We start from the raw sequence: 25,323 nt of genomic DNA, 5'->3' as shown, positions 1-25,323 counted from the left end.
ACAGATAGACGTGATTGACAAGAAAGATGGGTTGGACACGCGTTTCAGTTGTCTGAGAGGAACATGGAGAGCGAACAATGACGAGCTGAGGTTGTTGTCCTTTCGTTCAGCACACCAATCCGGGGGGGAGCCAGCTGCGATTGGGATCTTCCTTGTTCACATTCAGCTTTTTCCGGGCTGGTGAGACAAGAGCAAATGGCTGAACAAGCCAGAAGAGGGGTTCGAGGCGACACACACGCTCTCGAAAAGGCCAATGAAGGCGGGGCAGATGGCAGACTTGGTGGAGTATCCGAAATTATCATATGCAGAGACATGCGGGTTTGAGCGAGAAAGGCGTCAACAGAACATGGAGGTAAGCTGAGGCAAAACACAAAAAAACGGAGAACGATTCTGCAACAGCCATAACGGACACAGCGCAGCAGCAAACCAGCGATACACCGTGTTCCGTGTGCCGGTATATTTTTCTGTGCACGCGTCCTAGCGATTCGCCAAAGCACAGTGTCAACTAGCACCCAAGCCTTGTGCCGGGAAGGCGTTTGGCGCGTCATGTTCGTGGAAAGTCCGGGGGTATCTGGCTATGCGGCAACCAGGGTTCGGGCGGAGAATGAATCCGCAGGAAATGCTCGCCTGAGAGCGTAGCGGAAGCTGCGGCAAGTGCGAGCGAGGGCACCAAAGGATTGGTTCCGGACGCGCAGAAGCGAGAGTATAGCAGGACGCCAGGATGGGCCTGTAGGCGATGTTGTTGTGGTTTGTTGGTGGCGGCCATGCAATCTCGGTATCAAACCTTATTTGGAGGTCGGGCAGAAGGGCCAATTTGCCCGGCCCCTCCCACGCATCAATTTCTGACCACAAACAAACAGACGCGAACGGGAATGGCCCTGCAAATCATCCTGGGGCAGTCGCAGATCTCTGCCTACCGGAGCTCGCCGTACGCAAGAGACGAACGTGGCGACAGGGGAAGACCTGGTGCGGGATGCCGGCCCAGCTGGGCTGACCTGGCCTGTTTGCTTCGAAATTGGGGCAAGAAAGGCTGTCTGCTCCACCAATTGGCCCACGAGTACCTACCTGCTCATCGACGCTTTTTGAATCTGGACAGAGGAATCTTGGTTTGGGAGTTCAAATCAGATGTGAAATCGAAGGACAGTGGAAGAGTTCAAGTTGATTTCCGCACCACACAGCCGGTCTTGGCGCCACCACGGCCTGTGATTGGTCGGCGCCTCTCGATTGGCGAAGGGCCCAAAAGGGATTGTCCGATATTGACACTATTACAACCCGTTGGAACGTTGGCCACTCATCGGCTCTCAAATCTCTGTCCGGATCATGGTGGTTGAGCAATGTCTCAGGCTATTGAAGCCGTTTCGGGATTTCAAAGCAGATCTCAATACTCGGACTCCATACTCCTGGCTTCAATCTGAGATTCCCCTGCCCAAATGACCAGCATTCCCCGTACTCCTATCAAGGCCCCAAATCGTCGCATCATGAAACCCTCGAGTCTCAAAGGGGGACTTTCATGTTTGTCCGGGTACTCTTGGCTCGCGTGTGATCACTCCTCCAACGCCAACAAATGCCAGGACCAGAAATCAGCCCCGTCCCAAACCCATCCCGACTTCCCAATCATGATCGAGATACAATACTATCTTGTTGCAGCGACTTCCTGTTCCATTTGCCACGAATCCTCTCTCAAGTCATTGATGCCACTCTGTTCGTCTGTGCACATTGCCTCGACACTTCCCTCAATGTCACTTACGGCGTGTTCGAGGCTGGTCAGCAGCTGTTCAATTTCACCACGTTGCTCACAGATTGATTGCCTCATGGCCGCATTCTCTTGCTGCGACGCTTGTAACCTCGTATTCAGCTCCTCCGTCGCTTGTTGCAGGTAGGGCGTGAAGTGAGCCGTGTACAATTCGTCTGCGGATAAAGTGTGCAATCTAAACCTGGTCAGTCCGTATCCTGCAGACAACTGCCAATGCGCAAAGGGCCGCTTACGGTCTCGGTGGCATTTCGCCTTCCACGGCGCGATGCTTCCTCCTTTTGGCCTCGTCGATCATGCTATCCCACTGGTTCAGACCCGCGATGACCTGTCTTTCTTCCAGTATCTTCTCGAAATCGCGCATGCACTCTTCCTCTAACCGCGTGTTCAGTTGTCTCCAGACTCCTTCGAGCGCAGTCGGACAGTATTTCGCGGGTGTCGGGAAACACGAACTGAAGTTCGCGTACGAGTTTGCTTTGAGAGACGATGCCAGGGCGCCAGCAAAGACCTTCTGGAGGGCTGCTGCGCGAGGTCCTGGTGCACCTGCAACGGGCGCTTCTGGCGCGGGCGAGGGTGAGGCCGACGCTCGTAGAGCCATGCTGGTAGATGTGAGGGCTTTTGCTTGCTTATCGTTGACTTTCGGCGATATGTGACCCTAGTGAGGACTGTTCAGCAGCATTGTATCTCAACACGGAGAACCAACACCAGGCCTAGGTCCCTGGTCAAAGGGAAGGCCAATTGATTTTCGTGCCGACTTCAAGCAGATCGGGTTGGATGTAAACATGCCAAGACCAAGACGTCATTCCACCCGGACGCCCTCGCTGCCTTGGGGGCCACGCCCTCAACGCCCTCCACCACCTCCGCCCCTGTAATTACGAGGCATTCTCTTTCATCTGCAACTGGTATTAACAGGAGCTGCTTTTCACTACCTAACTACCTATGATACTACATATGGTCCATTCCGGCATGTTCAATCTGGAATCCCGTAGTCGTCGCAAAAGGGGTATCACACTACACATGGCTTCCGTTTCAATTGGGGGCGTTCTCGGGCCCTTCACTGCCCATCTCCATCTAGGCCCCTCATTATATCCACCGTCTGAGCAATGGCCCTTGCCAACTCTGTCCCCTTCTCCCAAATATCATTATGTTGGCCTTTCAATTCACAGACTTTGCACTTAATGACCGATCCACTCGCAGCAAAGACCTTCTCCATCGCCTCCACCTGTTTCCAATCCACCCACCCGTCGTCCTTTGAGTGAGCAATAACCAAAGCCCTCTTCTTTTCCCCAGTAGCTGCCCGGGCCTCCACATAGTCCCTTACATCATACCTCGCAGGGCTGGCGAGCACATCGTCGGCCGCGTCTGGGATGGCATTTCTCGTCATCCCGATATAGTCGGCGAACGATTCATGGAGGAGTGGGAAATCATAGATACCCGAGACACCGAGCACAGCCATGGGCGGCTGGATCTTTGGCAACTCAGATGGATTTCCTTTCGAGAACGATCGGTGTGCCGCAATGGTGCTCAGCACCGCCATTGTGGCGCCCACACTGTGGCCCGCGAGCAAGTACCGCTCCCCAAAGCCGTATCTGTTTTGTAGATGTGCTATGGCGGTGAGTATGTCATGGATATGATCCGGCCATTTGGCATTCCGGAGCTCGTACGTCGGTGTTTTGGATGGATCTTGAGGCGCTTTTTCTGGATGAGGCGAGAGACGGTAGTTCAAGGACGCGTATCCTGCAATGTAAGGTGCAACCGCTGGTACATTCTCGTCATGTTTGAAGGGATTATGGTGGTGGTGGTGGTCATTCCCCTTTCCAGAGACCAATTGGTCGAGAGCTGGGTAGAAGGACGAAGATGTGACTGTCGGATCACGAAAGTAACCACCATGGATGAAAACAATCCAGTACTTATTCCCGCTGGGGTCGGCAAGGTGCGAGTGATTCAGTTCGGGAACATACAATTCGTAGGATTGAAGGATGTTGTCCGGGGCATATTGGTGCCGTGTGATATCGCGGTGGATCCTCTCCGAAATATGTGGTGATGCCCGTCCCTCCTGTCCGCTGGATCTAGGAATTTCAGTCCCGGCTGTCGTGTGAGCCGGAAAGCTGTGCGCCGCTAAGCTGGGGTGTGCCGAGCGCGATTGATGGTGCGAATTGTGCTGCTCCTTGTAGTACGACGGGCTGTGGTGTCTGACCCGCTGTTGAGGTTCTTTGGTGGCGGGGGAGAGATAGGCTGCCCCAGAGTACTTCTGCTGTGAAGCTTCGAGGGCTAATAACTCGTCTTCAGAAAGGTGACCCCAGACGGTGGACCATTGGATGTTTTGACGGAAGAAAAGCATACACACGTCGATGTGACATACCTTGGTCTTGGAGATAGCGGATGACTTTCTTCATTTTGTTATCCCTGCCGCTTCCTGATGCCAGGTAGAGGAGCCTGTACACGGCTATCTGCCAGCCACTGTTATAATTTGTATGAGACAGATACACTCCCCACCAGAAACCGTCTCTGTCCAAGTTGTCGTATCAAAGGATCTCTCCCAAGGGTGGTCCTTTTGTGCTGCTTCGCTTTCACCGGAAATATCCAGCCAGGTGCCTGTCGTTCTGCTCAAGCTAAATGATATCTTCTCGCGGAGCTCGGACACGATAAGTGTAGATCGGCCGTTTGATTTGAAGGCACGGGAGTTTCAAGGACTTGGGGGTAAAGACAAGGAAGGGAGAAGATCTGATCGTGCGGTAATGTGTCGGGAACGTGGAGAGGCACGAGAGGCTTGACTCTCACAGTGCACCACAAACCCCACATTTACATACAGACGAAGCGGGAGGCAAGCTGACCACGACGTGATTACTCACATCGACTCCGAGCCACCATTGCCATTACCCATGGCTCTCGAATAGGATATCCTAGTTCCGCGGGCATTCTCATGTACGACGTTCAATTAGAAATCTGCGAGCAGGAATTACCCCGGCTTATCAAATACGCAATCGACAAAACGATCCCATGACGTCCAAAGGTACTATGCCTTGAAGATCCGCACTCCTTCAGGCCGACGAGGCAAGCCTGCTCTACCCACGGGGCAAGCATCTGACACGAAGGCGAATCGCTGAAGACTTAGGCCGAGGTCAGCCGGGGAAGGGCGCAGCGTCTGGGGTAGCATCAGCTACATCATCCTCATCTGGCCCTACTGCAGTCTCGTGCTGTATATCCCCGGTCAATATAGAACATGTCGCCGAGAGAATCCCGAGAATCCCTCTGAGGGACCCTGAGACACATGACGGTGCGGTTGAGACAATTCCTGGCGACCATGGGACAGGGAATTGTCCATTGATACGTTGCGTAAACCGCGGCCTCCGAAGGGATCATGAGCCTGGTGTCCATCTGCAACACCGTCCTGCAGCGATCCGCACCAGTAGCCACCCGAGTCTCGCAAAGACCTTTCGACGTCGGTTCCGTACAGAGGAGACTCTCGGTCGACCATGGCTCCCGATGCCGACAGCGCCAGCTCAGTCTCTAGTCCCAATAGTTTTCTGTCAAACTCATCCAACTCGCTTGGTGACCCAACAACAGCATCAAGTGCCTCGGTTCTATTCATCAAAATTCCGACAACAACTGGGTTTGCGGGTAGCGGACGAGTGGGATGCACAGAATCAGCGGCACAGCCTTGGAACTCGAGGTTACTGTCTGCACACAGGGAGAGCTCGCCGTCCCCAAGTCGATTTTCTGAGTGGCAGACATGAGGGGATCGCCCTCGCATTTCCGAAAAGCCATTCCAAAACAAGCCAGGGCGGCAGGTAGGGCTAACAAGCTGTCTCGAGGCCGCAGACGCTGGGAGAAGGGTTCGATTCACATCCTGCTTTTCACTGTCCGCGTGCGGTTGCCCTCGGTTTTGGTTCGAAGGCTGCACGCTTGGACACTCAGTTTTCAGATCGTTGCAATCCTCTGCAGTCTGATACAGAATCTGCTGTAGCTGGTCCTTGATTGGTTGAGGCGAGTCTGGGATTTTGATCGACAAAGGCGGCATAGACAAGTGCAATTGATTGTTCAGGGCGTTGACATCGCTCGCCGTAGCATCATCATGCCGAGGCCCCTCGTCGCCAGTCAGGTCCGAGGCTGCATGTGCAGCTAGCCGCTTCAAATCATTCAATGAGAACCGTCTCTTTTCTCCCTTGGAAAATTCTTCGACTCCATGCAAGAGTGCGTCAGTCGTGAACTTCTCCAGAAATTCATCCCCATTGGAGCTCGTTGGACGAACCATTGAAGGAGTAGCTGGACCGTGGGCTTCATGAAGATGTATGCGCCCTGATTTGGATGGCTGTGCAAGTGAACTCAATCGTTGGTGCAGTGTTGGTGCTCGATCCTGTAATGGGGAGACTGACCATGAGACGCGGGATTCGGACGAAGGCGGCTTGCGCAAACATTGTCCTTCACGTCTCATCCCTGCTGGTCGAGAAAAGAACTGTGCTATCTCATGGCTTAGTGACTTGTCACATTTCCTTCTGAGACTATGTTCTTTTGATTTTAGAAGGTGCGTATCGTCCTCCTGTCTCTTTCTTTTGAGAAATGCCATTTCCGAAAAAGTCAGATCTGGTAATTCCCTCTTCCCTGCGTTGGCCGAAGATTTTGCTTTGGCAAGAAACCCTGGTCCAGAGTTGGGATGGAGGATTAGTCTTTCGCTGGCCACGTTTGGGGCCTGAAAATCGTGATTTAGTGGAGCTGCTGACTTTTTCTTTGCCCTTGTCTTAGACTCCCGCTTCTTCGAAGTCTTTTCGTTTGCATCCTTGTACTCGTATCTGTCTGGTTTGGTTTTGTGCCTCTGCTTCCTGGCATACTTTTGGCTCGCATCCAGGACATTGGTATCTTCAAGCCTGTTCGTCCCGTCTTTCGGCCATGCGACGCTTGGGGTGTCAGATGCCGGGCCGAGCTGGGCCTGAATACTCGCCCTACTCTTAAATTGGGCCTCCTTTCCTGGACTTCTGTGCTGACCTTGGTGACTGGCTCCAGATTGCTTCAAATTCAACAATTCCGAAACTGGTTCTCGAGTCCATCGGGTTTCTGTTGCACTCCACGTCAGCGACGTTGCACCTCAGCTCACTCCATTCAACCTTGCCTTTGCGCTTCACTCTGTGACATGTTGCATTGGGATATGTCTCTTCCTGGTCGCAGGTATCCGAGCTTCGCTCCACAGTTGAGAGCCATCGATGCACCTGTTCGGAGATTGAAAGTGCTGGGTGTCGAAATGAAGCCATCTGTTTTTAGAATGACGAATCTCCTTCATCTTTGCCCGTTAACAGAGGCATCCATAGACGCCATTTACCCAAGAAGAAAATGCGAACCTGGACTTCAGGGATGGAAATGCGCAAAGGGTGTTGCCGCTGCGGACGTTGGCCGTCCGAGGAAAGCACGGCCACTACATTCTGAATGAAATTGTGAGGAAGGCACCGGATGCTTTTGAGGGTGTGAAAGGCTCGCGATTCACTTCGAGACCTCCACGGCCCAGTCGATATTCTGTTCCTTTCACCTGATCGGCGACATACCGACAGTTAAGGCTGGGGCGAAAAGGAGGCCAAATGTGGATCACAGGCACTCATAGGGCTGACTGCAGATCATTTCTGCAAGACCCCAGTCGAGCTTACATGCGATAACCTTCTCATCTTGCAGTTCTTGATGCGCAAAGAAATGTACCAAGGTACCGCTGCCAGTCATGAAGAATGGAGTTTCCAGCGCAATGACGCCGAGAACAGCCGGGCGGTTGCGGGCACCTTGTTCTCGGGTAGATCGCTCCTTGGTATTTCTGCAAGCACTGTTATCCAAGCCTCTGCCTCTGCCATGGTCAGCGTAAATGTGATGCGCTCCAAAATAGTAATTTGGTCAGGTAATCAATTCTAGGTCATCGGACAGCGGCACGGTAGGAGAGAAGTCGGTGAGGAAGGATTTCATGCCTGCTCCTGTCTGCGGTCGCATTTGGAGGGCGTTTGTTCATGCTCCAAACCTGGGCGTCGAGTCTAGTGGAGCCTTTGTACCTAGGGAGGGTTGATAGAGGTTTGTTCCAGGGAGCGGGTTAGTCCATACAGTATCGGAGGATTTCGTGCTTTTTGCTAGGCTTAGTGACCCTGTCGCCATGGTGGAGCTGTCCCACGTCGAGGCCTCGGAGAAGACTTGGAGTCTGGCAGCGGTGGCAGAGTGTCAAGAAGGCAGCCAAGGTGCTGCTCCCCTTTTTGAGAGTTTCGTCTTGCTGAATTCAGGTAATCTAGTGTCGGCGATGTGCTCATTTTTGACTTTGGCTGCAGGCTGCTGGAGCGTTGCGAGGGTCGCTAGAGCATGTTGGCTGTTAGTCTCATGCGGCGGCCTTTCGTCGAGTCGAGCTCCCACCACACAACCTCTCACCCCGCCCGGGATGAAGGCGCTGGTGGCACTGATGAGGATTCAACTCCCCATCCACACACAACCATCCATCCGCCCTCAATCGGCACGCCCGCCTCTCCATCTCTTTTCATGGCTCCTGGCTCCCCAACCAGACCCAGAGGGATGGCCTCTATAAACTTTGGGTCCTTAGCTTCGCAGGCTTGCACCAACCTTCATCTCTTCATCCTGAGTCGGTCCAATCTGTGATCTCTGGCGCATCCACTTACATTTAGACCATTACCTCTTCCGCCAAATGCTCAGAGTCGACCCATACCGACCCCATCCAGCAAATGCTCGTCGCACAACGGAACCCAAATTGTTCTCGAGTTTCCTCTCCTCGGCCACCTCGCCCGAAGACCTATTCCGGAGGCGGGGTATTTCGTTGCTCGCATTTGCCAGTAGGAGTCTCTGATAAGGACATGAGGTCCAAGTCCCCCAGTAAAATGCGTCCAATAGTGCAACGAGGGCCATGGCCCCCTTGGCTTTCCCATCGATCGAGCTCGATCAATCCTGTTGCAGCCCTACCTTGCCCGGGTTCAATCAGCGGTCAAGCTCGGGGCGCCCAAACATCACCTGGCCCTCTCTGAGATGGCTGCCCACATTACACCATCGCTGCTGACTGTTGCCCAAAGTCCAACGCCGCCTAGCGAGTCATGCTTCAGGACCTGCTGCATTCTGCCAGAGCCGAAAATGAAGGCTCCCAGGACGATCTTGTCGTATTGTATTTCGACCTCCAGCACCGATCTCTTTGTCGATGGAGGGCCTGGAGAAGTTCTCACTGTAGCGTCCGAGCAAATAGGCTTTCTGCCTATAGGGCTGATATGCAACTCTGACGAGTGATAGAGACCTGCTATATCGTAGTCCCAGGGAATAAAAAGTATCCTGCGCCAACGACTTTTCTTACCGAAGGGCTTCTGCTGCCCTGGCTCTGGGAGATCTCCTGTTGGATAGGCCCACTCTTAGCCGTCCTTCCACTACCTGTCGAGCCCATCGTATCAGCGGTGCCTCGACACCACCACAGTATTGAACGATCTTTCAAGCGCCTTTTGACATCACCCTATCACGATGAGTTTGCAGGGCACCAGAGGGAATGTTTGTGCACTCCACTCTAGTCTTTGCTTTGGATCCGGAAGTGGTCTGTACATCGAACTTTCAAGAAGTCACTTCCGCGTCAAAGGCGCCCGTACGCGGTTTGTATTCGTCACAGAGAATCGGTACCAACATCCCGTCTGCGCGGAATCAAGTTCTGACTTCTTGTGAGATTGGGTTCCGCTATACTCCTCAGCTGTTGACCACATATGTGAGAAGCGCTTTCCTTTCCCACGTGGAACCTCAGAAGCCCGCCGATCTTAAGTGAGGGCATCTTGCCCACTCTGCGGAACCCACTCATCTTCCTTTTGTCACCGTTTCACTCGGCGTCCAAAGGCACAGGAAATCGTGATATCGATGCTAGTCTGTTGTTGATTGGGGCCGCACTGCAGACGCTCTAATTGATAGATTGCATGAACCGCTGCATATTCTCGACCAATGAAATCTTCATGACAACCCAAACCTGACTATTGTTTCTTCTTCAATATCCGTGACATTGTGCGGTGAGTTCTGAGTATCTCAGACCGCTCCCGGGGCTTACTCTGAAGGGGGCCGAAAGAAGTCTTTTGCGACAGTATCAGTTCTGGCTGTGGCCAATCGACTGCACTATGGCGAAGCTCTTCATTGGGTATGTGCCTGAAGTCTTACAAATGCAGCTCTCCAGGTGAAAATTGACATGATCTTTCCAACAGAGGTCTTGCCTGGCACACTACCGACGAAACATTACACGAAGGCTTCCAGAAATTCGGCAAGGTGGAGGAGGCGGTAATCGATGCGTCGACGACTTGTGAATGGCTGGCTGATGTCGTCCAGGTTGTCGTCAAAGACCGCGACACGAATCGCAGCAGAGGGTTTGGGTTTGTGCGGTTTGCGACGAAAGAGGAAGCCGACGAAGCCCTTCAGAGAATGAACAACACCGAGTGAGGCGACAGGGCAGCATCCATAAACCTTCAGAAGCTGACCTCTTGAGCAGATTCGACGGTCGTCTGATTCGAGTAGATCATGCCCAGGACAACAGGTCAGGGGGCCCGAGTCGCGGTGGTGGCTTCGCTGGAAGAGGTGGATACACAATGCCCATGGCGCCAGGTGGTTATCCGCAGCCCGGGACCCAGCCGCGAAACCCCAACCCGCAAGGCTTCGGCCGTGGTGCAGCGTATCCTGCTCAATATGGGCAGTACAATCCGCAATACCAACAACCAGGAGGCCCGTATGGTGGAGGCCAACAACAAGGGGCCAACAATCCCTATGGCCAGCAGGGGCCACATCGACAATAGACCGAGAAGGCCGGGGAGATTGACCTGATTGCGCAAAGATATCCACCAAGCCCGACCATTGATTCAACGAAGCTGTCGGTTGGGACCGCATCGTTGACTTCCACGCGAGCGCATTGAGACCGCACCATCAGAGATATCCAAGAATGTCCATACCACAAGCAATCATACTTCCTTCTCTATCTCCTCCTGCTCCTCAGTACTGTTGACTTTTCGCAAGGCGTTGTCAGGTGCAAACGGGCGGCGCGAAACTCTAAGAGGTGGAGTGAGAGCTCGGACTCGTCGGGCAAGGTCTGTGACATGTTCATCGTGGCTGTTTGGACTCAATTCTTCCAGGGCCTGCTCGAGATGGAGAAGGTATTCTCTGTTCTCCCCACTGGGACCGATGCTGGTGTTGATCGTTTCTGCAACTTCATCCGGCGATAGAGCACCCAAGAATTGAGGATTGTCAGGCATACCAATGTAGACCAGGCAATGAAGATCTGCAAGCGAAGTGTCTGCTGGGTGGAAAGGAGTGTATTGGATGCTGTACCCATTTCTGCTCGAGGTCAACAAAGCAATTCTGAAGCGGTCAAGACTGCATACATTTCGCGAATATCCAGGTATTCTTGGACTTCTTTCACTTTCGAGGGTATGATATGATAGGCAACACCCCACACCACGTCTCCTTCTGTATGGCGTTGCTGATGGGTGTCAGTCACACACAAAGCAGGCGTCAACACGAGATTTGGGGCGAATGTCGTACAGGATCGTCAAGCGTTTCCCAAAAGGATCTCTCAATCAACGTGACCACTCTTCCCGGGGCGTCAGAGGTCCCACGATGGTCCTCGCTGGTATGTTTGCTCAACAAAGTGAGTTGACGCGTCTGCCAGAGACACCTACCTTGCCTAGGTGACAAAGTTTGTTAGCTGGTGGTTGACTTGTCCTAGCCGCCGCCATGCCCCCTACCTGCCAGAAGCGCCGAACGTAACCTTTGATATACCCTGGAATCCGCTGGTCTATTTCACCATGAGTTCTGATCTTCCCTGACGATGAGAGGGCACTCGACTCCTACCAAAGTGTGGGGGAGGCTTCCATATCAGACTCCTGCCGTTTTAGAGCATTGAGTCAGTGGTCAAGGTCATGATGATGCACCTGGTGAAAGACAGTCTAGCTCACCCATAGCCAAAGAGCCAGAAGTCTTGCGTGTTAACTGGACTCATGCTGGAAGGCTAGCTTATGCGGCTCGTGAAACGTCTTGGAATTGGGCGTCGGAGGAGATATGACCGCGGCGTCGGTCGAAAGAAGATCGGAAAACTTGAGATCAAGAGTGATCCAAGAACAGTGACAGTTGGTATAAAGTAGTCAACAGGAGTATATGTAAGCACAGCAGAAAGGAGGTGCGCAGATATATCGACTAACTCGACTAAGGAGAAGGCCGTCTGCAGATGGAAAAGAGAGCCATGGATGATGAATTTCATTTGCAGCATTGGTCGCTTTCGGGAGGATCACAGGCGGCTTCCGCTGCTTAACGAGGCCGTCTTAGTGGGACAGGCGAGGAGGAAGACGCAGAGCCACGCGCCCCCGAGGTGGCTCCGGGTCACCAGCGCGGCCACTAATTAGTTAAGCACCTTAAGCCCCCCCTACTGGGTGCCTACAAAAGAACAGCCTGAGAAGGCTAAACTTCAGGCCATTTGTTGGGAGGAGCAAAGAGGGCTACGGATCTCTCCCGCCGCCTGAAGCCGGCAGGCAGATCTCATGCACACTAATTCAGGCTTGCTGAGACTCGACTCAGCAGAATGACCTGGCAGATGGAAAAGCCCGAGCTTAAGTTACTCGTACTACGTCCTGCTTTGTGCCATCAGAACGGTGACTGTACTCGGACAAAGTAGACGGGAAAGCTGCCGACCAACTACCTCGCTACCTACGAAGAGGCGTCATAATTCCGAGTGGACGCGGAAAGACCAGGCAAGATAGCGGGAGGACGGGACAACGCCTATCTCAATTGAAGATGTTAGTCATGAGTTAGTCATGGGCTTAATGGCAGGGCAAGCGAAGGAGCTCTCGTAATTGTCTACGGCGGTCTATCGTTTCATATTGATATGACAAGTGAAATTCCCTAAACTTTTGTCAATGGGTTCGTTCGGAAGTCAGACATGTTGTCGGGCTGAGCCCAAACCCGTAGCCTTGCGATAAGCCGCCCGGCCGAGTTTTTACTTTTGGCTGCCGAGGTGAGGCTACATACTAGGCGCTCGCACACAGACTCGCGGGGAGGGAACTGCGCCCAGAAGCCAGCCCCCGAAAAAGCCCTTGTTTGCCTGCGCCTGTTTCAGCTTTCCACCTAAGCCCTCGGGAATCGTCATCATACAAACAATCAATTTACCGGCATCGACTCTTCGACGGTCAGCCTCACAATGATCAGACATGGATTGTTGCCTTTATCTAAAGATTGTGAACCTCGCCCTCTTCTAAATTGAGATGAAACTGTTCTTCTTCTCGTAAACGTCTCTCATGGCATACAACAAAGCGTTCAATCCCGATGCCTTGCCTGCGTATGGCCTCACACCCCTCCCCCGCTTCACTTACAAATGGAAGACGGGGACCTACTCACTGACCACTTGTTCATGACAGTCACGCAGAGCCCGAGCAGGCTGCGCAAGCCCTCAGTCAACTTGAAGCAAATCGTAAACCACTCCGTCAAAGCCCAAATCAAGCTCCTTTGAATCCAATCTCTCAGCAGCCTCCGTCAGCTGCTGGCCGTCGTCCTCCCTCTGCGGGTATCCCTCAAAATTCCTATCGACCACCTCCTGTGCAAATAAACCCACAGCAACGTCCTATACACAATCAACCTTACGGTGACAACCACTATTCCCGCTTACAATCACCCCCTCCAACGAGCTACGGCTACGCGCCTCGGCCCCCAGTTGATCCTGCCAGTGCGCGACGGACTTCGCAGGAGACAAACCAATATCCAGCCAGGACGCCGGCACCTCAAGACCCAGACACAGTTGACTTGCAGCCTCTTTTCCGTGCTGCAAATGCATCGGGGACTGGATCACTCACGACCACTGAGCTGGGATCAGCCTTGGTGAATGCTGACTTCACCCCATTTGACAGCCGAACCATCTCTTCGTTGATGCGCATGTTCACAAACTCTCCTCCCAACCAGCCGCAAGGCCCAACCATCACCTACCAAGAGTTTGAAAATCTCTGGCGCTTCCTTGCCGCCTGGCGCACACTTTTCGAGAAATTTGATGAGGATAGGAGTGGCCGAATATCACTGGCAGAGTTCTCCAAGGCCCTGACGGCGTTTGGATATCGGTTGTCCGCGCCTTTCATAAACATCCTCTACAACACCTTCAACGATCGGAGTCCCATCCAGAATCAAGGCATGAGCTTTGATCTGTTCGTACAGTCGTGCATCAGTCTGAAAAGGATGACCGACGTCTTCAAGAAATATGACGATGACCGAGACGGTTATGTGACGATGAGCTTCGAGGAGTTCCTAACCGAGATTCTGCGATTGCGGGACTAATCTGCGAGTGAATCAAGTCTTGCGATGCATTTGATTCATCTTGTCCTTCCGGGGTGGAAATTCGCCTTGGATAAAGAGTCATTTTGAAAGCATTGGGATCTGTTCACGATCACAACTCCGTACTTTGTACCGGAGTCTGCCTTTCCGTATGCAAGTCGCCGCAGATTTCTTCCCTTCCCGACGCCACAATTGCAATGACCCAGACTCATTTCAGAACATCAATCATGTAGCGAATATACATTACCCCAGAGGATTGCCCAATAAGGCTAGGAATGAGGTACAAAGGAAGGGAACGAGCTTCTCCTCGTATTGAGCGGAGATGTCTACCTAGCTCGCTAGGTATGCAAGTTCGTTTGGCCGGCAAAATGGTCGACAAGGGTTCCCGACCCCAAGCACCGTCAGGAGACCCAGCCCTCGAGGTCTCACTGCGAATGGCAGTGCCGAGTTGACATTGACCCCAATCAGAGAGGGCGTCCGTGCGGGCAGTGTCGCCAAAGGTGCCGATCCCAGCTTACGAGAATGGCGGACTTGGACGTCGGAGTGCCTGGCTGGTGCTGGTGAAATAAATCTGAGATCCGGCGGTCAAAGGGGCACGAGGGGGCAGAGTCCACCTGGGCTTGAACCTAATAAACTCTGCCCCGCCACGTGGAGTTCTGTAGCGAAGCCTTCGAATATTCACTGCGGAGGCTTTCAATTCACCTACCTACTCAGGCTTCTCATTTCTCCCTTCTTGTGGATCAGCATTTATCGACAATATTGTAGGGGTAACATGACAAGGGGACTGGGCCGCATAGGAATCGGCGCTTTTGGATATCAGGCAAATTCTAGCAAGGGCTCCCGTGCTCAGCCTCTAAGAAGGAAGTGGGAAGTTTGAAAGCATACATAGCTAATGGGGTGGTCCGACTTTGCCGATTTCCACATTAACCGCCGGCGATCCCAAGTGACGCAACAGGTCAATGAGGGAGGAAAGCTCGATACCAAATTCCCGGCTGTGAGGGGCGACGAAGGTGACATTGGCAGGTCAAAGTCACCGCATTTGGTGCTTCCGTGGATGGCATCGCGTGTTCGACCTTTTCCATAACTCCTCCGCTCCCAAGCGATCTGTAACCCCGTTAGCTATCGTCGATGGAGAATGGAGAATGGAGAATAGCTGCAGGTGGACAACGGTGGGCGCTAGAACGTTTGCTCCTGCAGACACCAGGCACATGCGGCAGTTGAATTGGAGACCCTAGAAGTGGCCTAGCGAGACGCACTCCGTTTGGGCGATACGGAGACTTCCCACGGTTGCAGGAAAGGCTCAAGTCAAGCACTTCGTGGAGACCAGGGTGTACGCTCTGACCCGTGATCTCTTGACCTGGGCGTATATCCTGTTCACATTGTTTACAGTAATGCTGGGGAAGAGAGGGTCCTGGCTGCGACAATAAGGATCGCAGGGCTCTTTGAAACACAGCAGGCGATCATTGTTCATAATGGCGATCTTCGTTGAGTGACCACTTTGGGTCGAGTCTGTGGGTGACTGGCACCCACTGGCCCCCAGGAGGGGTGATTTTGACGGGCTACGGTGGTGGAGGGGCGGGTTCTTCTAAGTTCTTAGCTGCTGGTGCGCAGCCGAGTTGTCACCAATTGCCACTATTCCAGGCGGCGACCATTGAAGGCGCCTCGGCGTGAAGCCATGCATGCAGCCAGGATCCAACGCGCTCGCTATGGCCGACCGCCCAAGGAGCCAGAACTTCGTCGCTTTTGGCTGCTGCGCTTGCCCATGCCACCCATGCCCACCCCGCCACAAACCACGAGTCGGGACCCTGTCTGCGCCTAGTCACCAGAAGACGGGATAGGATCCCACCCATCTGTTACTCCTGGTTGATCGTTGCTAGCTCGCTGCCTACTGCCTACCAAGCAGGAGTACTCCTCGTACTGCTACCATATTACTTCCACTGCTACCATCTCGAAGCCTACCGATTTCAAAGCTGATGTTGAGAAATACCGCTCTGCTATCTCCTGCACCGTCCTGTCTCCTCCCTACCATCCTCGCCTCCTCCTGCCTGCTTTGTTGTTGCTCTCCTCCCGATGCCATCCTCTCCAGCCTGATTGCACTCTAGTTTAACCTGCCCATGTATTCGGGTGTCTGCAGATGAGGCGCGTCGACCATGACTTCCTTCTTTGGAAAGCTCAAGAGCCAGGTGAGTCAAGAAACCAGACGGATTGAGTCTCCATCATCTCCCAGGACCCCTGGTGAAGGCTCGCGCAAGATCTCTGGTCGTCTTTATTTGTCCGACTGCTTTGGAATGGTAACTAACGGCCTGGTCTCTCCTCAGAATGCGTCTGCCCCGGCAGTAGGCGCATCCCCCGCCAGAAAGGACGCAAATGCGCCTCTACCTACCCCTCTCGAGCGCATGCTTGCGAATGCTGGCCCGCTTCGCACCGATGGCAGTGATAAGTTCTTTGGCATGGAAAACGTAGGTTTTGGTCTTGCCTGGAAACCCCTTGGACTCCGTTATTAACAAAAGATCTCTTGCAGTTCGGAAACAGCTGGTCAGTGCTGAAACACCATCAATATCGAGGGTTCTTGGTCTGATTTTCGCAGCTATTGCAACTCGATCCTGCAGTGTCTCTATTATTCTGTCCCTTTCCGAGAACACGTCCTTTCGTATCCGCGCCGGTCAAACCCTGACGCTGTCGCCCACGCTCAATTGCACGCTCCTCCTCGGGTACCGCCGAATCAACAGAATGGGGCAGCGAAGAAGCCGCCGCCTGGACCTGCATCGGCGCGAAACGCCGGTACCCCCCCTCAACAACAGAAGCCAGAGGATAAAGACTCGCCGGAGTACAAAAAGAAACAGGCGATAATCAACGGGCCCATTCTGAACGTGACTTACGAAAACTCGCAGGACTACGACATGCCAGAGAGCCTTTTCACATCGCTAAAGGACATTTTTGAGGGTATTGTCTTGCATCAGTCAAGGATGGGAGTCGTGAGTGGGCACAGATTCCTGGAGGTTCTTCGCAAGGAGAATGAGATGTTCAGGTCTGCCATGCATCAGGATGCACACGAGTTTCTCAACCTTCTCCTCAACACCGTGGTGGAGAATATCGAAGATCACGACAGAAAACTGACTGCACAGAAAAAAGTGCAGGAGCTTCCGGCGATAGAAGAACCAGCCGACATGTCACGAACAGAATCAGCGACTGTATCATTCCCTTCCATACTACCAATGCCGACAGCGAACTCACCGACAAAATGGCTTCATGGCCTCTTCGAAGGCACCCTCACTTCTGAAACCAGATGTTTGACTTGCGAAAACGTTTCTCAGCGTGACGAACCCTTTCTAGATCTTTCGGTCGATTTGGAGCAGCATTCCTCGGTCACTGCATGTTTACGAAGGTTTTCCGAGGAGGAGATGTTGTGCGAGCGAAACAAGTTCCATTGCGACAATTGCGGCGGCCTTCAGGAAGCAGAGAAGCGAATGAAGATTAAGCGACTTCCACGAATATTGGCTTTACACCTAAAGCGTTTCAAGTATACTGAAGATTTCGGACGACTGCAGAAATTGTTCCACAAGGTTGTGTACCCTTACCATTTAAGACTCTTCAACACCACAGACGATGCAGAGGATCCTGACCGACTTTACGAGCTATATGCAGTGGTTGTTCATATTGGAGGAGGCCCCTACCATGGTCACTACGTCGCCGTCATCAAGACCCAGGACCGGGGCTGGCTACTTTTCGACGACGAGATGGTTGAACCTGTCGACAAGAACTTCGTCCGCAACTTCTTCGGAGATAAGCCGGGGCTTGCGTGTGCCTACGTGCTGTTTTATCAAGAGACAACACTGGAGGCCGTCCAAAAGGAACAAAGGATGGAAGGAAAAAGACGAGCTTCGCAGGACCTGACCAATCCTTTGGGCGCTGATGCCAAACGCTCAGCAGAGTTGCATCGTGTTGAAACCTTCAGTCCAATGGGTTCTCCGATGTCGCCCGCAGAATCCGCACAATACACTGTGCTCGATCATGCTGTAACTGCGCCAGCTCAATTCAAGGCCAATGGCCATGTTGAAGCGCCTCAATCTCCCACACTCGGTGCCGCCAGACCGACAAGTCCAGTCGTGCAAAGCAAGAAAGAAAAGGCCAAAGAAGAGAAGGCAAGGAAAGCGGCAGAGAAACAGGCGGAGAAAGAGAGACAAGAATCCGAGCGACAACGCCGCAAAGATTTGGCCAACAAAATCACGGAAGCGCACAAGAGGCAAGAAGCGGAGCTTAAGGCGGCAATGGAAGCAAGTAAGGCTACGAAGGCCGAGGAGGATAAGCGAAACGCCCTCGAAAGAGCGCACACCGTGCAGGCAAACGGCAGTAGCCATTCCGGACTAGATCGATTCAAACGATCGAAGAGTCTACGATTTGGATCTCTAACCAAAAGGGACAAGCCGCCGTCGAATCCATCCGAGGAGAATATGGTTCCAACAGTGACAGCAGAGACTGCGGAACCTCCAGAAAAGGATAAGGAGAAAGAGAAGAAAAATCGTTTCAGCATTCGAAAGAAGTCGTTCGGTGTGTTATCTTGACAAAGACGCGAGCGTTAGCACATCTGCGAGTGAACTATCTTCGACCTGAGTTTGCATTGCACATATATCGTTCAACGGATCATTGGAAGCCGACGAAGCGAAATGGATATTTGGGAGTCTTGTCATGGTTGGTCTAATGGGAGTAATACTCGAGGCAGCACAAAATCGTCGATATATGTGTCCGTTGTCAGCCGGACGATCTTCGCGTGTTATTCGCACGCTCTCGAATTTTACGAATGTGTTATGAAACTTCACAAGATGATGACGGCATTTACATGGCGCTTTTATTGCCTGCATGACTTCCTTCCACCCATGTTTCACCATTCCTCTCTGGGGAAGCCGAGTTGTCAAACAAGACGGTCAGGTCATGAACATACTTACGACAGAGGAGCGGAGGTTGGCCTCGACACGTGCGAGGCATCGGTCTATGTCGCCTGCGACACAGATACAGTCATTGACGGCGCAATGAGCGCGTTGGAAACCGCCGGTCCTGGCCTCAATGATGCCCAAGCAAATTGGGTGCAATGGAAGAGATCGAGAGGCGGCGGTCGCTGAGGGCCTAATTCGAATTCGAGAGCGAGTTGGGCTGGACTACTCATGGGCGCGTGGCTTTTGTGTGGCTTGTGTAGACTATGCTACGGTCCGCCCTCACTCATGTTGGAGGGACCAAGGGCACGGTCGGCCTCGAGTTGGGAGGTGGGAATCCTCCCGACCTCCCATGGCGATATTTCTCTTTGCCATTTTTCGCCGGCTGGTGGCGAAGCGACAGTGCACAGTGGTCTGGTGTAATGGAAGATGACACACATTTACAAGCAAGCCTGTAGAGGAAGGAGGAGCTATATCAAAAGTCGCACATAGGTGAAAGGAGAGAACAAAAGACAATCCATGAATATAACATTGTTGCAAGAACTAATTAATGGCTCTCTGGATCATTCGAGCACTGCGGGCTGGCTGCTTCAATGGAATATCTCTCATGTCCATCTTTCCTGGCCTGGAGGGTATGTCTGCTGGGCAGCCATGGTCGGGATGACATTCGATTGCAGGTGGCATTCCCCTGAACTCCCACAAGGAGATTACAGAGACTGTCAAGCTGATATTGCCCTCCGTCCTGGAGACGCGCCTCGCCTCCCCTTTCCTCTCCAGACAAGGATCCTCCCTGTTGCGCCACTGATTGGCATGTTCGCGTTCTGCTGCCCAGACGGATTGAGTGAGAATGACCCAATATGGCGTTGTCCAGAGCTGTTGAGACTTGTGAGGACAACGGTAGTATAGCGCCGAGCTTTGGGGCGTCCCACGACGTATTCGATCTGCAACCAACCAAGTCCGCCCGGGTCGAGTCTGATCCGTGGTACCCCGCGAGGGATTGGATTGATGTCCTGGGGATTCAAGAAAACCCACCAACAGCTCATGGTGCACCAATTGCTCTGCCGCCACAAGTCGCCATAAGAGGGCCCGGCATCAATCGGCTGTGAGTGGACAATATGCGAACGCTTCCCATCTCTTGAAATCCGGAGTTCCGGTTTCACTGGCGACTGATACGTGCATGGCTGTGCAGATATCTTGACGTGGGTCATTGGAGAGCGGTTTGCAGACATGGCGCTGGAAAAGGGAGTCTTAAATCACCAAGTATTGCCGACCGGCTTGTAAGTGTCAAGGCATCGCTGTTCTGGCGTATTTGCGGTTCGTTGATGGCGGTGGATATATCCGATCATAACCCGTGCTCGTCGATTCCGTGGTGGCAAGTTGATATATCATCCGAGCATAAGTTCATAAATAATGATCAAGGAATTCACAAGGATCAACGGCACTGTTTTCTCCCCCAACGTCGAAAAATCCGTCAGCACATACTTCTTGTTTACAACCAGCACGAAGTGTTTTGCTTGTCAAACTTATACGGCGTTGCCAGACAGGCCGTATTTGGAGGGGAGTACTGACCTCGACATAGCGTGCGGACACTCGAAATCAGGTTGATGCCTTTGCTGCGAAAGCTTTCCGGGTCCTGAGTGGGAGCACCGAACGCAGCGCCAGTAGAAGGGTCATTTAGAGAGGTTTTGCCCCAGCCAACTGTTCGCGCCGCCCGCGTCATGTGTTAGCCCAACTTGATTTCCTTTCATCTTGATATCCCGGAAAGGATTTGTGGCACGGGACAAAAACCAACGGTGGAACGTAACAAGAATGCAGGACGTGTGGTGGGACCTGGGTAGGACATACTTCGAGCGAGGAAACGGTCTTCAGAGAGGATGGCAATGGCGTTGAGGAGAAGGCAACTCGCTGGATGTAAAAATGGGGTTGTTAGTCTCGCAGCCATCATTGTAAAGGAACGGGTGTGATATCGGTAGTGCATATCCCACGGGTTCTGCTGGAGCACTCACCATAGATGAACGGGCCGAAGCCGAATAGACTAAGCATTTTGTCGCAAAAGGGTACGCGTGGACGCCCTAGGTAGAAGAAGAAGAAAGTGACTCCAGGTGAAGTTCTTCAAAGTCACAGGTTGAACATGGGCCCTGCGTCAACCAAAGGTCGAGGACGAAGTCGATATCTGGCAAGCCTGGGTGTTTTGGTGTTGAAGCCACCAAGCCCAGATCGGCGCGGAATAACATCCCGCCGGGCATCCAATCCAGAGGCTCGGAACACAGGACTCGCTGTCCCGTGTCTGGTTCCGAGGACGGAGAAAAATCCATACCGAGCATTACTAGGTACATTTGCGCCTATCTACTGGGTATTCAGAACAAACCAGAAGCCTCGACGAGATCAAGCAGAGACAAGAGGCGACCCGCCGGAGCTGGGCCCGCCCTTCTGCCAGCGTTTCAAGAGGTGGGATGACTTGATCAGGACATATCAGCGTTTTGCCCAGCCTTGTCAGGAAACCGTTTTCGGTAACCCGCTTCTCATAATGTCGCTGTGTGCAGTGGTCCACCTCAGCCTCGGGGGCCGTCGTGATCTCAAGTCCATGATTTTGCTATAGGAAAACCTATGTGATCAACTTCTTGCATGATGGGTTCCATACTAATATTCCTACCAGTATTCCGGGTCGATATCCTATTTGGGATACCGAGGGTATCTTCATGTAGGGAGGTAGATTGCCGGACCATTATTAACCAGTCGATACTAGATAGCGGGCAGAGGCGGGGTTGGAACTGCCACATCTACCAACTGACTCAGACAGGAAGGACCACAACGTGGTCGGTTCGTCTATAAAAGGCGTCGTAGGTGTGCATGTCACAATTCGCACTCTTCCAATCTTCCAAGGTATCAAACTTGCCAGAGCGCCATTGAACCGATCTCCTCACAACACCCGGCATATCAAGCCAACGTTAGCCAAAAATGGAACAATCTGTCACCACTTTGCCCCCTGTCAAGCGATACATCGCGACCCACGATGCCAACGGCAAGAGCGTCTATCTTGACTCACCTCCACAGCAATACTTCCCTGTTCCCGGCGTGGGTGGACTTGCCCGTTCCTTTTCCGTGTCGTCGGTTCCGGCCAAACTGGAGAACGACGAGGACGTGAAAGCATATCTCGGCAAAGAAGGACCAACCAGCTGGACGAATCCAAGCATTGTCACACCAAGCGGTGTGAATCTCCTCATCGTGGATCTGGCGCCTGGAGGAACGAGCGTCATGCACCGGACCGTGTCCATTGACTTTTCGGTCTGTATCATCGGGGAAATTGAGCATGAGCTGGATGGTGGAGAGAAGGTCTTGTTGAAGCCGGGAGATCATATCGTCCAACGAGGCACCATGCATCGATGGCACAACGCCTCCAAGACTGAGCCAGCGAGATTTATAGCCACGACTGTCTCTTGTCTGCCATTCGACATTGCCGGCAAACAGCTGGAGGAGGTCCATCTTCCGCGGGAGCCACAAGAGAAGTTGTGAGTTCCTGCAGGGTGACGAGGAACAGGGAATGACCCCATCAATCAAATGAACCTTCACATTTCACTCTCGATCAATGTTTCTGCCTCACCTGTCTCCACTCACTGCCACAGATTCACTGCTCTCCAGGCGACCACAAACCAATCAGAAAATCATTCGCATATCAATTAAAAGTCCAGAAATTTGTGCAACATATCCCAAATCGAAAGAAGTTCAACAGCGCGGTAAAGAGACCTATGAAGAACTGCGAACTTCGAACGTCACGGGATATAGTTTGAGCCTTCAATGGCCAAAGTTTAGTGGGTTTGGTGGGAGGGGCCTTTCCAGACGTGGCCGCTGCTAAGCAGTATGGTCTCGCCACGTCAAAATCCTGCATAGCAGGTCATAGAACTGATGAACTGGTTGATGTAATTGCTCGAAAACGCTCACCACCGGGGTGAGGACAGGAGCTGCAGCACCCACTTCGGGTTCGATTGGGAAAGGTAATATCAGACTTGATCGGGTCCACTAAACTTTTTGCCATTTGAGATGATGTTCGATTCCCAATGTTGTTCAGGATCTCTTCTCTTTTTTTGGACCTTGCTCAGAGTATTATTGTGTGTGTGCGACGCTGTGAAAGGGTGTGGTTGAGATACTTGTATATCACAAGGCTGTGGGGACAAGGCTGAAACTAATATTAGCCATATCCTTCGTCCCAACGCAAATTCCCCTTTGTCCTTCAAGCACCGTAGCTGCTACTATTGAACACACTGAGTGCTGAACAGAGAAATGACTCGCCTCGAGCTCTGGCATTCATGCTACCTGTTATTCCCCCTTCTGGTCCTGTACCACCTGTACATCTCCCCATATACCAAAGTCGAGGAATCCTTCAACATCCAAGCAGTCCACGACATCTTGGAATATGGCGTGCCTACCCACGACGCGAATCACAAGTTCAAGACCTTCTATGACCACATGACCTTCCCCGGCGCCGTGCCTCGGACATTCGTGGGCGCCGTGGTCCTGGCCGCCGTTGCGAAGCCCATTGCGTGGGTTGGAAATCTTGACGGAGTTCAGCAACAGTTCCTTGGTGAGACAGACACACGGATCCATTCCTGGATTTTAGAAGCGCTACCTTTTCATGGGCTGATTTCTGGACATGTAACACTGTGATAGTCCGCTCTATCCTCGGCCTCTTCAATGCTGCTGCCCTCATCTACTACGCGTCAGGCGTGAGACGAGCATATGGCAAAGTTGCCGCGGCGAGGTACACCTTCCACCAAGCGAGCCAGTTCCATGTCTGGTATTACTCGTCGCGGACTCTACCCAACATGTTCGCGTTTGGGATGAGTACGTGTTGCCCGCACCTAGCTGCTCTGCTCGGTTACCAGCAGCTGGAAACACTGGGCTGAAAATATAAGTTGCTGACATCTACAGGCACGTTTGCGCTCTCCCTCCTCCTGCCCGTCACGCCGTCAACGACCAAATCCCTTATCACACGCAGCAAGATGGCACTCTACCTTCTCACTCTGGCGACCGTCGTCTTCCGCTCCGAGATCGCCCTTCTCTTAGGCTGTCAGTGCCTTTACATGCTTGTCCAGGCCGCGGGGCCCGACATCTCTGTGGCCAAGGCTGTCTCTCTGACCCGCAGAGTCTTGATCCCTTCCATCCTGACCGCGAGCCTCGCGGGTCTTTTATTGACCGTCTCTCTCGACACCTTCTTCTGGCAAACCCCAAAACCGCTCTGGCCCGAACTCGCGGCCTTCTTGTCTAACGTGTTCCCTGACAAGGACAGCCTGGGTGCCTCTGCCTGGGGAGTGAGCCCCTGGCATTGGTACTTCACCAGCGCCTTGCCACGGCTTCTGATGAATCCCTTCGCGGCGGCGGGCCTGATCCCCGCCGGCTTCCTCTTTTACAGCACCTCAGCCTCGAATTGGGACCTGACAGTCCCCTCTATGGGCTATGTCTGTTTATATTCCTTCCTCGCGCATAAAGAAACACGCTTTCTGTTCCCGGTCATCCCGCCCCTGACGGCAGCGTTTGCCAGAGTCACCGCTCACTTCTCCGTTCTGGGCGAGCGCTCTGCCATCTACTACATGGTCACAAGCGGCATAGCTCTGACTACAGTCTTTGCCGCGCTTGTCTCTCACCTGGTCCTCCTGCCGCTATCCGCGCAGACGTACCCAGGCGCCCACGCACTGATGTCCCTGCACTCCATCTCGCTTAACTACCCAGCCCAACCCAGCGTGAACGTGCACCTCACCAACCTCGCACTCCAGACCGGAGTGACGCATTTCCTCTCGACACCCTCATTCACCAACGCCTCCGGCCACGGCAGGCCGGTGTTCTACCTCCCCGGCTCACCCTCGGGCGACATCCCCCCGCTCGTATCCACCACGCGCACAAAATGGATCTACGACAAATCCGACAACGCGACCGCCTTCCTCTCGCCCATGTTCTGGGCAAAGTTTGACTACGCCGTCGTCGAGGACCCCGGCCGCGTCATTGGGCTGTGGGACGTCGTCGACAAGGTTCCCTCTTTGGGGCGGGTGCAGATCCTGAACCCCGAAGTCGGTCGGGGCATGTTGGTGCTGGGACCCAAGGACGAGAGGAGGGAAGACGATGGACTTTCCAGGCTCGTGGGGGCCTTGTATGGGGACAAGATGAAATTCTTGTACGGAGTCGTGCATGATTTGCTCAGGGAAGGGTATGGAGTGCAGTGGCTGCTGGGACGGCAGCGAGGGAGTTGGACGAGGGGGTGGTGGGTGCATTGGGGGTTGGAGACTAGGTTATATGTTCTGAAGAGGGCGCAGGGTGGTATGATTATGCCATGAAAGACAGCGAGAGTCTGGTCACTTCTCAATTGAGGGCTTTTTAAATCCA

At 53.1% G+C, this 25,323-nt stretch overlaps 9 protein-coding genes across 9 annotated transcripts; 5 read left to right on the top strand and 4 right to left on the bottom strand.

The window, feature by feature from the left end:
* Window positions 1-1,633: 1,633 nt before the first annotated feature.
* Window positions 1,634-2,348, bottom strand: Z520_05218 (uncharacterized protein; the record flags this gene model as incomplete). The annotated part of the gene is made up of 2 exons (XM_016775721.1): window positions 1,634-1,928; window positions 1,987-2,348. 2 exons carry the CDS (start codon window positions 2,346-2,348, stop codon window positions 1,634-1,636), a joined length of 657 nt encoding a protein of 218 aa, XP_016632880.1.
* Window positions 2,349-2,804: 456 nt separating this feature from the next.
* Window positions 2,805-4,146, bottom strand: Z520_05217 (uncharacterized protein; the record flags this gene model as incomplete). Its single annotated transcript, XM_016775720.1, has 2 exons — window positions 2,805-4,021; window positions 4,113-4,146. 2 exons carry the CDS (start codon window positions 4,144-4,146, stop codon window positions 2,805-2,807), a joined length of 1,251 nt encoding a protein of 416 aa, XP_016632879.1.
* An 815-nt stretch (window positions 4,147-4,961) lies between these two features.
* Z520_05216 (uncharacterized protein) lies at window positions 4,962-7,453 on the bottom strand (the record flags this gene model as incomplete). Its single annotated transcript, XM_016775719.1, has 2 exons — window positions 4,962-6,802; window positions 7,348-7,453. The coding sequence occupies 2 exons, from the start codon at window positions 7,451-7,453 to the stop codon at window positions 4,962-4,964; spliced, it is 1,947 nt and encodes a 648-aa protein (XP_016632878.1).
* Window positions 7,454-9,849: 2,396 nt separating this feature from the next.
* On the top strand, window positions 9,850-10,515 carry Z520_05215 (uncharacterized protein; the record flags this gene model as incomplete). The annotated part of the gene is made up of 4 exons (XM_016775718.1): window positions 9,850-9,869; window positions 9,934-10,006; window positions 10,055-10,161; window positions 10,215-10,515. 4 exons carry the CDS (start codon window positions 9,850-9,852, stop codon window positions 10,513-10,515), a joined length of 501 nt encoding a protein of 166 aa, XP_016632877.1.
* Window positions 10,516-10,677: 162 nt separating this feature from the next.
* Window positions 10,678-11,714, bottom strand: Z520_05214 (uncharacterized protein; the record flags this gene model as incomplete). Its single annotated transcript, XM_016775717.1, has 6 exons — window positions 10,678-11,050; window positions 11,098-11,195; window positions 11,258-11,377; window positions 11,461-11,510; window positions 11,567-11,598; window positions 11,671-11,714. 6 exons carry the CDS (start codon window positions 11,712-11,714, stop codon window positions 10,678-10,680), a joined length of 717 nt encoding a protein of 238 aa, XP_016632876.1.
* Window positions 11,715-13,002: 1,288 nt separating this feature from the next.
* Window positions 13,003-14,026, top strand: Z520_05213 (uncharacterized protein; the record flags this gene model as incomplete). The annotated part of the gene is made up of 2 exons (XM_016775716.1): window positions 13,003-13,043; window positions 13,123-14,026. The coding sequence occupies 2 exons, from the start codon at window positions 13,003-13,005 to the stop codon at window positions 14,024-14,026; spliced, it is 945 nt and encodes a 314-aa protein (XP_016632875.1).
* Window positions 14,027-16,173: 2,147 nt separating this feature from the next.
* On the top strand, window positions 16,174-18,585 carry Z520_05212 (uncharacterized protein; the record flags this gene model as incomplete). Its single annotated transcript, XM_016775715.1, has 3 exons — window positions 16,174-16,482; window positions 16,545-16,558; window positions 16,611-18,585. The coding sequence occupies 3 exons, from the start codon at window positions 16,174-16,176 to the stop codon at window positions 18,583-18,585; spliced, it is 2,298 nt and encodes a 765-aa protein (XP_016632874.1).
* A 3,324-nt stretch (window positions 18,586-21,909) lies between these two features.
* Z520_05211 (uncharacterized protein) lies at window positions 21,910-22,464 on the top strand (the record flags this gene model as incomplete). Its single annotated transcript, XM_016775714.1, has 1 exon — window positions 21,910-22,464. One exon carries the CDS (start codon window positions 21,910-21,912, stop codon window positions 22,462-22,464), a length of 555 nt encoding a protein of 184 aa, XP_016632873.1.
* A 765-nt stretch (window positions 22,465-23,229) lies between these two features.
* On the top strand, window positions 23,230-25,274 carry Z520_05210 (uncharacterized protein; the record flags this gene model as incomplete). The annotated part of the gene is made up of 3 exons (XM_016775713.1): window positions 23,230-23,530; window positions 23,617-23,790; window positions 23,878-25,274. The coding sequence occupies 3 exons, from the start codon at window positions 23,230-23,232 to the stop codon at window positions 25,272-25,274; spliced, it is 1,872 nt and encodes a 623-aa protein (XP_016632872.1).
* Window positions 25,275-25,323: the final 49 nt, after the last annotated feature.

The sequence above is a fragment of the Fonsecaea multimorphosa genome (genome assembly GCF_000836435.1).
Source record: "Fonsecaea multimorphosa CBS 102226 unplaced genomic scaffold supercont1.9, whole genome shotgun sequence".
In the NCBI taxonomy this organism is placed as follows: domain Eukaryota; kingdom Fungi; phylum Ascomycota; class Eurotiomycetes; order Chaetothyriales; family Herpotrichiellaceae; genus Fonsecaea; species Fonsecaea multimorphosa.
Note: the sequence above shows the minus strand (reverse complement) of the source record. Positions and strands in the feature narration are given on the sequence as shown.